At 40.3% G+C, this 12228-nt stretch overlaps 1 protein-coding gene across 7 annotated transcripts in view; it reads left to right on the plus strand.

Annotated features, from left to right (window-relative positions):
- Nucleotides 1-12228, plus strand: part of PRDM5 (PR/SET domain 5) — a 278236-nt gene that overhangs the window by 167716 nt on the left and 98292 nt on the right. For all 7 annotated transcript variants that reach the window (XM_055435296.2, XM_055435299.2, XM_055435302.2 and 4 more), the window contains 2 exons: nucleotides 3641-3801; nucleotides 7286-7379. In XM_055435296.2, coding sequence (XP_055291271.1) covers nucleotides 3641-3801; nucleotides 7286-7379 — 255 coding nt within the window. The remainder of the gene's footprint in view (nucleotides 1-3640; nucleotides 3802-7285; nucleotides 7380-12228) is intronic.

Genomic DNA, 12228 nt, shown 5'->3' on the forward strand with positions numbered 1-12228 from the left:
AAAACATCTATTTTTGCTTCATTAACTATGCCAAAGCCTTTGACTGTGTGCATCACAATAAACTGGAAAGTTCTGAAAGAGATGGAAATACCAGACCACCTGACCTGCCTCTTGAGAAACCTGTATGCAGGTCAGGAAGCAGCAGCTAGAACTGGACATGGAGCAACAGACTGATTCCAAACAGGAGAAGGAGTACGTCAAGGCTGTATATTGTCACCCTGCTTATTTAACTTATATGCAGAGTACATCATGAGGAATGCTGAGCTGGAAGAAGCACAAGCTGGAATCAAGATTGCTGGGAGAAATATCAGTAACCTCAGATATGCAGATGACACCACCCTTATGGCAGAAAGTGAAGAGGAACTCAAAAGCCTCTTGATGAAAGTGAAAGAGGAGAGTGAAAAGGTTGGCTTGAAGCTCAACATTCAGAAAACAAAGATCATGGCATCTGGTCCCATCACTTCATGGGAAATAGATGGGGAAACAGTGGAAACAGTGTCAGACTTTATTTTTTTGGGCTCCAAAATCACTGCAGATGCTGATTGCAGCCAGGAAATTAAAAGACGCTTACTCCTTGGAAAGAAAGTTATGACCAACCTAGATAGCATATTAAAAAGCAGAGACATTACTTTGCCAACCAAGGTCCGTCTAGTCAAGGCTGTGGTTTTTCCCATGGTCATGTATGGATGTGAGAGTTGGACTGTGAAGAAAGCTGATCACCAAAGAATTGATGCTTTTGAACTGTGGTGCTGGAGAAGACTCTTGAGAGTCCCTTGGACTGCAAGGAGATCCAACCAGTCCATTCTGGAGGAGATCAATCCTGGGTGTTCATTGGAAGGGCTGATGCTAAAGCTGAAACTCCAATACTTTGGCCACCTCATGCGACAAGTTGACTCACTGGAAAAGACTCTGATGCTAGGAGGGATTGCGGGCAGAAGGAGAAGGGGACGACAGAGAATGAGATGGCTGGATGGCATCACCGACTCAATGGACATGAGTTTGAGTGAACTCCAGGAGTTGGTGATAGACAGGGAGGCCTGGGGTGCTGTGATTCATGGGGTTGCAAAGAGTCGGACATGACTGAGCGACTGAACTGAACTTTTAGAGTCTTATTCAGTTGTCCTTTCACTCTCTCTGGTTATACATTTTATACAAATAAAATTTTAAACCACGAAAGATACATGAAGAGAAACAAGATAACAGTAGTAACACCCTGCAACAAAAATGCAGAAAGGCAAGATATAAACATGGCTTTCGGAATCTACACAGCTCATGCACAGTTTGGTGTGACTATTGCAGGTATCAAATTCAGCAACTCAACAGCTTTCTAAAAGACTTTGAGACTTTCAAGAGCCGAACTTTTGTTTGAAAAGATGCAGGGAAAGTTATTTGCCTTTTCCTTTTTATTTTGTTTCTTCTTGTCCTCCCTTAAATTAATGTGAAGAGATAATGGGGTCTTCAATTCTAAATATATGCTAGTTAAAATGGAGGGGAAGGTAAAGGATCTTGGTTGAAATTGAGGTAATCTCACATTTAGATAAAGAAATTTACCAGCATGTTTTGTCTTCTAATGGATATAATTTGTGAATTTGGGCTATCATAATTATTATAATATATTGGGCTATATATTATTAAATATTATAAGGGAGAATATGTGCAAACACTAATCTGTCTTTATATAGGTTACATATGTTTTCTAACTTTTTGGGAGAGATTCAGTTCAGTTCAGTTCAGTTCAGTCGCTCAGTCGTGTCCGACTCTCCGCGACCCCATGAATCACAGCACGCCAGGCCTCCCTGTCCATCACCAACTCCCGGAGTACACTCAAACTCATGTCCACAGAGTCGGTGATGCCATCCAGCCATCTCATTCTCCGTCGTCCCCTTCTCCTCCCGCCCCCAACCTTTCCCAGCATCAGAGTCTTTTCCAATGAGTCAACTCGTCGCATGAGGTGGCCAAAGTATTGGAGTTTAAGCTTTAGCATCAGTCCCTCCAATGAACATCCAGGATTGATCTCCTTTAGAATGGACTGGTTGGATCTCCTTGCAGTATAAGGGACTCTCAAGAGTCTTCTCCAACACCACAGTTCAAAAGCATCCATTCTTCGGCGATCAGCTTTCTTCACAGTCCAACTCTCACATCCATACATGACCACGGGAAAAACCATTGCCTTGACTAGACGGACCTTGGTCGGCAAAGTAATGTCTCTGCTTTTTAATATACTATCAAGGTTGGTCATAACTTTCCTGCCAAGGAGCAAGCGTCTTTTAATTTCATGGCTGCAATCAGCATCTGCAGTGATTTTGGAGCCCAAAAAAACAAAGTCTGACACTGTTTCCACTGTTTTTCCATCTATTTCCCATGAAGTGATGGGACCAGATGCCATGATCTTTGTTTTCTGAATGTTGAGCTTCAAGCCAACCTTTTCACTCTCCTCTTTCACTTTCATCAAGAGGCTTTTGAGTTCCTCTTCACTTTCTGCCATAAGGGTAGTGTCATCTGCATATCTGAGGTTATTGATATTTCTCCCAGCAATCTTGATTCCAGCTTGTGCTTCTTCCATCCGTGCTTCATTGACTATACCAAAGCCTTTGACTGTGTGGATCACAATAAACTGTGGAACATTCTGAAAGAGATGGGAATCCCAGACCACCTGACCTGCCTCTTGAGAAACCTGTATGCAGGTCAGGAAGCAACAGTTAGAACCGGTCATGGAACAACAGACTGGTTCCAAATAGGAAAAGGTGTACGTCAAGGTTGTATATTGTCACCTTGGGAGAGATTACTATCTTCTAATTGGGCACATGGATCAGTTAAAATGTATTTAAAATGGACTTTAGGCATAGCTTGATATGAAATTTTAAAAAGTCCCACCGTCTCTCTAAACATAGCTTCTGGAGTACCTGCCTGCAAGGGAGGCTGTTTAATGCGAAGGTGAGAACCCTCCCAGGCACCCAGGGCTCTAGGAAAGGGTGTTTGTCTCTCTGGGTCCCCTGCCTCGATGCAGGTGCCTCTCTCAGATGTAGCCCGCAGATGAGCACCTGAACGTGGAAGCCCTTCCCCAGCCTTATCCCAGTGAACCAAGGACAGCGTTAGTGGGCTGAGGGAGAAGGGGGAGATGCAGCCCGCTCCTGTCCCGGGTGTAGGACCCACTCTGACCTCCTCCTTCAGGGACTTCACAGCAGCTTCCTGTCTGAGAGCCAGCTCTTTCCTGTCTCTGACGGCCAGAGGGAGGGTGGTGATAGGAGGGGACTTCAGGAGGGGCCACAAGGCAACTCACTGATGAACCCAAGTGCCTGCGCCCCTCACACTCAAGCCCCTTCCCTAGAAATACTGCCGTTAAAGCTCTTAAAATCTTTAGAAAATTAGCGAATTTAGTCCCTACATTTTCCAGTTAGAGGCACTGAGAATCTAAGGTTAAAGGAGTCCCCCCTGCCCCCGACCTAATTGACACACGGGATAGCAAATATGGAACTGAAAAAGTTGCTGGAAGAATGACCTTTTATGATCACAGTAAATTGTTCGAGCTGTAAAGCTCCGTTTTTGGAGAAAGCAGCACTAAATCCGGTAGACATGAAGGGGTGTTAACAGCTCCCTGTTGTTGCATCTGGTTCTCTAATTTGATTTTTTCATTCCTAAGGTGAGAGGACATTCAAGTGTCATCACTGTGATGCTACCTTTAAGAGAAAGGACACCTTGAATGTTCATGTCCAGGTGGTCCACGAAAGACACAAGAAGTACAGATGTGAGCTGTGTAATAAGGCGTTTGTTACACCTTCAGTGCTTAGAAGTCATAAGAAAGTAAGTAGAAACCTTCTGTGACTTTGAAAGGGTTATGTATTTTAACCGTACAGATGTATGTGTTAATTATATGATGATCAATTTTATATTAATCTATCAACAGATTTACTCAGAACGACAAATAAGGAGCCCATGATTGATACTAACTCTTGAGCATATGTCTGTTTTCTTCATTTTATCAGAAGAGAATATGTTTGAAAGCAAACCTAGATTTAGGTATGGTGCTATGCAGTCCCAAGCTATGCTGATAGTTATACAGACTGCTCGATGAATGAGAGTTTATTCCCTTCTATACTTTTTTTGATTAACTTAGGTTTCTTTTTTAAAGCTATTCAGTAGAACTTTGAATAGCTTTAGTTTTGAAAGCTAGTTCAGATACTTATTGACAGATTATTAGACTGAGCTCTTCTAGGATTGGAAGGTCCTTCTACATCTTGCATCCCTAGGACCTAGGGAAGTTCCTGGTACAGAATAGGGACTTGATAAGTATTTGCTCAACGTGAATAAAATGATGTTCATACTGATGGTGATTTGGAGATTATCATAGTTGTATTATCCTAATTACCTCCAGCAGACCAAAAGGTTGTTTCTACTTGATTAAATGCAAACCAAAATTCATACTATGGTTAATGAAGCTGAAGGTCTTAGTATTGACTTTAGAAATGACTGACATGTGGTAGTTTTCTGTTGCTCCATGTGCCCTGCTGATTGAAAGCTGAAGTGACTTCTGTCATTATAACTCTTATTTTGGTACCTATCCTTAATACAGCTGTTTCAAAAGGACTGAATTGAGTAACTTTCTTTTCTTGCATCTTTAATGCTCAGTAATAATGATACTGTCTTCTTTTTTCAAAACGCTGAATAATGTTTTAACTTCCATTGATTGGATTGCTTTTTCATGAATTTATTAACCTTTTATTGTGTTTTAATCAAAGAGAGAAAATGTAGTGAGTTTTCAAGAAGGATATAGTTGTTTGTCTGCAATAACAGATTGTCATAGAATATATTTTCTAGTGCATTGTTCATTTTCGACTCCTGTATTTACCCAAATATTGTTCTCATATAGATTTGTTTCCATGCTTTCTTATCCATATTTAAGATTTTTAGTGTTATACTTTCAGTATCTTTTAATACCATCCAATCAAATTCTGCACCTAATAATACATATTTTTGAATTAAGCTGAAGGGAACATTTTAATTCTTTTCATTCAGTTCAGTTCAGTCGCTCAGTCGTGCCCAACTCTTTGCGACCCCATGAATCACAGTACGCCAGGCCTCCCTGTCCATCTTTTCATTACTATTGCCCTAATGTCCTTTAATTTGAAACTTATACCAGTGAAGTACACATAACTGAGTTATAAATAAGGGAACAATGAAATACTTATGTAACAGCAAGAGAGATCCTGTAGATTTTATAAAGATATTACAAATAAATTGGTAGTTGCCTGTTTGGAATAATCCAGTGTTGAAGTAACTACATTTTATAGTTGTATAAAATTTCTAAACAGTGTTACATTAATCAGAAAGAATGGCTATATTTTGCCCCTTCTGGCAGGGACTAAGAAGAACACAGGTCTATTATATGTTAAAATGTTATACCGTTTCTTTAAACTGAACCATAATGCGGACCATGGGACTAACAGTTCTTACTGAGGTGTAAAGAATGTATAACTGTTTTGTACAAGAACTTGTAGGAAAATGGAAAGTTAAGTGCCTGCCAGATGCGGAATCAAGGCGCCCTCTGTTGTAGACAGTATCATTGGCTACTATGGCTGTCGATTAGGCTGTATTCCTCAAACTTGCGAATAATATGAATCTTTTTCAATGGAGAAAACCTAAAGGACACTGAAGTTGATGAAGATATTTCATTTATAACTCTTTTACAAACTACAAATATGATAGTTTATATACAAATACAGATTATAATTCAGATATGAGAATTTATAAAGTAAATATCAACCAGTAAGGTTATGAAACTGATTATATTAAGATTAACAATCAATTTGGGGCTTCCCTGGTGGCTCAGTGGTAAAGAGTCCACCTGCCAATGCAGGAGATACAGGTTTGATCCCTGGATCTAGAAGATCCCCTGGAGGAGGAAATGGCACCCCACTCCAGTATTCTTGCCTGGAAAATCCCATGGATGGAGGAGTCTGGCAGGCTACAGTCCATGGTGTCACAGAAGAGTCAGATACAACTTAGTAACTCAACAATAGCAACAACAGTCATTTTAATATGGAAGATGAGAATGTTTGGCTAGGTTTGTGATTCTTCAGGTTTGTCAAGTTATGACATAAATGCTCCACCCCTTTTTCTGTATTCCAGCCAGCCTGTCTTTCCCTTCTGGGAACACATAACTTTTAAAAACTTTTCCTGTTCTTTTTACATTTTCTTGTTGTTATTGTTTAGTTGCTAAGTCCTGTTTGACTCTTTGCAACCTCATGGCAATTCAAATAATGATACTTCTAATAATTTGCATAAAAGCAAATGCTTCCAGATATAGGTCTTGGAAGTTCTGTTTTGTAATTGTGGTGGTAACCCAAATGATCCATGATATGCTTTTATTAACATTTGGCTTATCACTGAAATAAAAAAATCTAAAAATGATTTGAGAGAACGTACAAGTACCTGAAGTGACTGCCTCCTCCTCCCTTCTTTTCCCTTCTCTTAAGTTTGCAAAAACAGTGAAACTTGAAGAGTCACTCTGACCCCTCATTTATTGAAATGATTATTTTGATGTTGGTAGAAACACTGGTCACCTGATGAGATCGTGAGACAAGTTTTAAACATTCCATCTGCTTCCTCTTTTGGGAGAGGTCACTCTTTTTTTCTTTCTTTGAACTCTCACATTTTATCGAAACTGGCTTTTGATGATACTCATTCACCTTTTCTTGTGTGGTAGTTTTATGCTCAGATAAAAGATATGTTGAAGGCAGCAGTGATCTTTGAGATTGACTGTTCATTTAACACTTGCTGATTTTCAAGATGAAATCAGATTTATTCTTTTTTTTTGCTTTGTAGTAAAATCAATTCAGTCGAACAAACATGATGCAAGTAACAGAGTACTTTATTGAGATTAATTCTGTCCTCAAGCGTTCAGTGCACACAAAGAATGTGAAAAATGCTTCTAAGGAAGTGTTTCTTGGCACAGTCGAGGGCAGCTGTAGCCCCATTTAGATTATGTGGTTTTGCTAGCTTATACTGATTTTGTATAACTTAATCATTTTTAGATGGGGGCTCCATAAAGGCATAAAATGTAAACTGCAGAATTATTTTCAAATTTACACTAATGCATGATTCTAAGAGGTTTTTTTGAACCAGTGGGAATACCCATGATAAATTATTTAAAATCTCATTGTTATATTAAATCATTTTAAAGAAACGTAATCCTGGGGAAAAAGGATTTACTGTTGTCAGAGGCACTTAATCTTTTTACCTAATTCTATACATTTATCCTCAACCCTTTTTATTTCTTTCTGTTTAGACACATACAGGAGAAAAGGAGAAAATCTGTCCATATTGTGGCCAGAAGTTCGCCAGCAGTGGCACACTGAGAGTTCACATCCGCAGCCACACAGGTATGTGGGTTATGATCCGCGATAAAGACAGCACAGAGAAATCAGTTCCTCCAGGAGACAGAATCTATAATGTTACAAAGTGGCTCCAAGGTTAAGAATTAATCTTGACTGGTTTCTCTCTTATAAAGTTTTATTATATCTTGGTTCTTACTCTAGAAAAATTTTGAATAAGTATCCTTTCCCAAACTAAGTTAAATATCTAACGTGGAAACTTTTTAATGTTTGTTTGTGATATAACTGTGATTTACTTTATATACTAGGCTAATGGATAGAATAGGGAATAGCAGTTTCATAGAAGGCTGAGGGCCTCCTCTTAAAACTCCTCCTATAGCTTGCATTAGATAGGCCCTTTTAAAATGTTAGGCGTCCTTGGAATGTGGTTTGAATGCTGTAGGATTTTACTGAATACAAGGGTGACGTGACCACAATGTCTGTTATGCTATGAACTGCTTCCTAAAGGGTTTCTTCATTTCTGACGACTTCCTCTGTAATTTCTCCCCTGAAAGAGGGCTGTGCCCTAGTGAAGGGTGAAGGAACATCTGAATACTCTTGAAAGAATTTGGTTTGGGTTTTGTCTGTCGTGTAGAAAAGTACTTGAAAAGACTTGAAAGAATGCTCTTAATTTTGATAGCCAGATGTCACAGATGTATGTGACTCTTAAGGGGTCCTCAGTAGCTGGAATGTGTTTGGTAAACTGTGTAACCGGATTACATTGCTAAAGCTTTTTATTCAGGGGCCATAGTATTTGACTTTATCATTGTGTCCCCAGCACCTGACTTAGTGTTTAGCACATAACTGTGTGGTGAATGAGAAAAAGTTAGTTTAGGCAGGTCAAAGAATCAGTACAGTGATTATACATAGATTGAGAAAAAAGGACAGCCGTGAAGCATGATATCTTATTTTGTGGCATAATTTCTAATTTTCTGGCTAAAACTGAAAGACGTAGGTCAGCTTAGTAGTTGTCATCTTCGAATAGCCTCTTAAATACCTTTAAGTAAAATATGTGACCTAGAAGAGATGAAGTATTATACATGATGACTGTGGAATAATGGGTGGCCTACAGAAGAAAAAGAGGTCTTCTGGCTTAGAAGTACCTAGAGAAAGTGAGGTTTTCAGGACAGAGTCCAGGAGAAGAATATAACAGAAAGCAGAGTAGGGAGAAGCGAAAAGGAAAGGGCAGCAGGGAACCATGTTGAGGACAGGTGGACTTAAAATAGCCCCCAAGACTGTTGGCACCAGGTCCAGGTTGCACAGAAGAGGCAGGTGGATGGTGGGGAGAGGGCAGAGAGCGCTCTGAAGCGCTGAGCCCGCCCCCGAACCCTGGCAGTGTGGTCTTCGATGTCCCCGGGCGCCATTCTCTTCTGTGCATCGGGGGCCATGTGGGGTTGTGTAGAGACAGGGAAGGGCAAGAGTGAGACCAGCAGCCTTCCGTTACGAATCAGTAATGCTTGGAACTGCGTCTTTGCGTCACCGTCCTGAAAATGTAACTTACAGTTTGCTCGGCAGATTTTGTGTCTGTCCGTGTGTGCTTGTGTGTATATTGATAATTTGTGTGTGGAAGGAGGCGAGTAGGAAATGGGGAAAGTGTGTTATTTCTTCATATCCTAGTAGTAAGTTTATAATAATGCCCTAAGCCATTACCATCTAATTGCATTACGGTTAGTATAGTATGTTTTTATTTTTTTAATGTTTTATTTATTTGGCTGTGCCGGTCTCAGTTGTGGCATGCAGAGTCTTGTGGGATGGCATGTGGGATCTCATTCTCTGACCCAGGATGGAACCCGGACCCCTGTGTTGGGAGGGCAGCGTCTTAGCCACTGGACCCTCAGGGAAATCCCAAGTGTATTTTTTTAATAACTTTATTTCCGGCTGCGTGGGTCTTTATTGCTGTGTGGGCTTTGCTTTGGTGATGGAGAACAGGCGCTACTCTCTGGTTGTGGTGCCCGAGCTTCTCACTGCAGTGGCCGCTCTGACTGGGGGGCTTGTGGTCTCAGGAGCTGCGGTTCCCGGGGTTGGGCACAGGCTCCACGGTTGTGGCACACAGGCCTAACTGCTCTGTGGCAGGTGGGATCTTCTCGGACCAGGGATTGAACCTGTGTCTCCTGCGTGGGCAGGTGGACTTGTTACCACTGAGCCACCAAGGAAGTCCACAAGTATGTTTTTAAAAGGCGGTGATTATTATTCAGAATGCATTCAAATGTGTATTTTAGCACAGAAAAGATGAATCCAGTGACAGCTCAGCTGGTAAAGAATCCACTTGCAATGCAAGAGACCCCAGATCAATTCCTGGGTCGGAAAGATCCGCTGCAGAAGGGATAGGCTACCCACTCCAGTATTCTTTTTCCCCTAGTGGTTCAGCTGGTAAAGAATTCACCTGCAATGCGGGACACCTGGGTTCGATCCCTGGGTTGGGAAGATCCCCTGGAGGAGGGACTGGCAACCCACTCCAGTCTTTTGGCCTGGAGAATTCCATGGACCGTATAGTCCATGGGTGTTGCAGAGTCGGATGTGACTGAGCTACTTTCATTCATTCATTCAATCATAGAACACGCGATTATTCAAAAATATTGCCTCTTTGAGAATTCCAAGTGCCTGCATTTTATTTTACTTGTAGGTATGATGGGCAGTGGAGAAGAATAACCTTAAACGAGTAATTTCTTCTAAAATTTTAATTAAAAAGTTGTATTAATAAGATTTTTGAGCTCTAAGAGTTCGGTCCAATAAAAATATTAAATAAGTGTAGTGGTTTTTGTTGTCATATATTATGTTCTGTATTATGTGTAATCTCAATAATACTTAATTGTAACATTTTATATATGATCTGGCTATTTAAATGTTGTACAGATTCTGTTCTATTGGTTTCTGATCAAGAAAATAGGCCACCTGAATTCAGCCAACAGTGCTAAGGCACAGTCAGATAACACATAAATTTAAATAAATAAAGTGAAAATATAAAGGTGGCTTATGTGTTTATGGATGTCCACACAAATAGTTGTGTGTTTATTTATACTTGTTATTTATGAACTGACTTAGCACGCACATTTACTTATAACTAGATTTTTTTTCCTGCTTAAAATCAGACTCATTTTCAAATTTTGCAGTGCTGCTTTGAGTCACTCTGATGTGAAGCCAGTGTTTTTGGTGACAGCTGCCTGGCAGCACGGCCGGGACTGTATTTGAAATGGCTGGTGCCAAGCAGTTTGTCAGTGACTGCGGAGCTGGTATCTGGGTTTCCACAACAGTCCTGGCATGCATGTGCTTTTTAGTGTGGACAGATGTTGCTTTTGCTTCTGTTTTATTTGCTTTGTCCTATTCTCCAACTCTTAGGCATCCATTTGCTCTTCTTGGAAGCTAGCTCAGTGACCAAATGAGTTTGTGTAGTTAGTTGTTTTGCTTTTTGATGATAAAGCTTTTCTTATTTTGAGTTCTGTAAATTCATTTTTTCTCTCCTTTTATTAATTTTTCTTATGAAATCATGTGATTTAATTCAGCCCTTTCTCATGCTAGGTTTCACAGTTTGTGCTACAGTGTAACAGGGGCTGGAGTCACAGCCTATTCTGTAGGAAGCATCTGGGTATGTACAGTTAGGGACTGTGCGGTGAGGTGAGGAGGGCCCTGAGTGAAGGTGGAGTGGGACGGTCAGGACAGACGGCTGAGGCAGCTCTGAGGAAGGAGGCACTCTGGATCAGTGGTGCTAACACTTTGGCCTCAACCCTCCTTTCATCGTAGAAATCACTGGGGGCCTGGGAAGCTTTTGTCCGTGTGGGTTATATTTGCTTGTTGTTGTTTATTTGCTAAGTCACGTCCAACCCTTTTGCAACCCCGTGGAGCTCACCAGACTCCTCTGTCCTTGGGTTTTCCCAGGCAGAATACTGGAGTGGGTTGCCATTCCCTTCTCCAGGGGATCTTCCTGATGCAGGGATCAAACCCATGTCTACTGCATTAGCAAGCAGATTCTTTACCACTGAGCCACCAGGGAAGCCCAAACTGAGAAAGAACATTTAACAGTATTTGTTAATTTGTTAAAAATAACAACAGTACATCCATTACACATTAACGTAAACAACACAGTTTTACAGAAAGAAGCTACATTTTCCAAGTCAGAAATAATTTAGTGAGAAAGGACACACTGTTGTACATCTCTGAAACTTTAATATCTGGTTCAAGAGGAGACAGCTAGGTTCTCATATCTGTTTATGAGTTCATCCTGCTGCAGCAAGTTCTTTTGGGTGCAAAATTTAAAGAAAATCTGGCCTCGCACAGATTTGTAGTTAGAGTTCTTAACTATCCTTTGTAAATAATTCTGCATGTTGTTTATTACTACAGTAAAACTAAAAAAGTAGTAGTTTTGGGGTTTTTTTTTTTTTTAAGGCTTGTATTGTGGAAATTCAAATCTCAATGGGCTTCTCCTGTTCTGTTACTTTAAAATCCATTGGTGTGTCTTGTACTTTGAATGATCTTTTACCCTTGCATGATTCTGTAACATAATGCACAGATCATGTGGAAAGTGTTGGCTCACCGAGTTACTTAGATCCTGCACACGTGTTAATGTCATCACTGATCTCAATAGACAATTCTGAGTATTCGGAAACCTTCAAGCGTGGTAGCACATACAGATTTTCCAAAATTCTCAATTTTACTTTGACTGCTCTAATTCTTATGTTTGGTAAGGCATATTTCCCTCTTACCTGCCTTTCTTCTTTTCTTTTGAAGTGACAGGCTTTTTATTTAAAAAAAAAATAAAGTTCACCAAATACCCAAATCCGAATAGCCATATTTTGTCGTCATTTTGTTTTGAGTAAAAATGATGTTCCATGAGAAAAAAACTGTTAGTTCAGCTCATGAATCA

This window comes from Moschus berezovskii, chromosome 5 (assembly GCF_049115385.1).
Source record: "Moschus berezovskii isolate FMDL1 chromosome 5, NW_MosBer_1.0, whole genome shotgun sequence".
NCBI lineage: Eukaryota > Metazoa > Chordata > Mammalia > Artiodactyla > Moschidae > Moschus > Moschus berezovskii.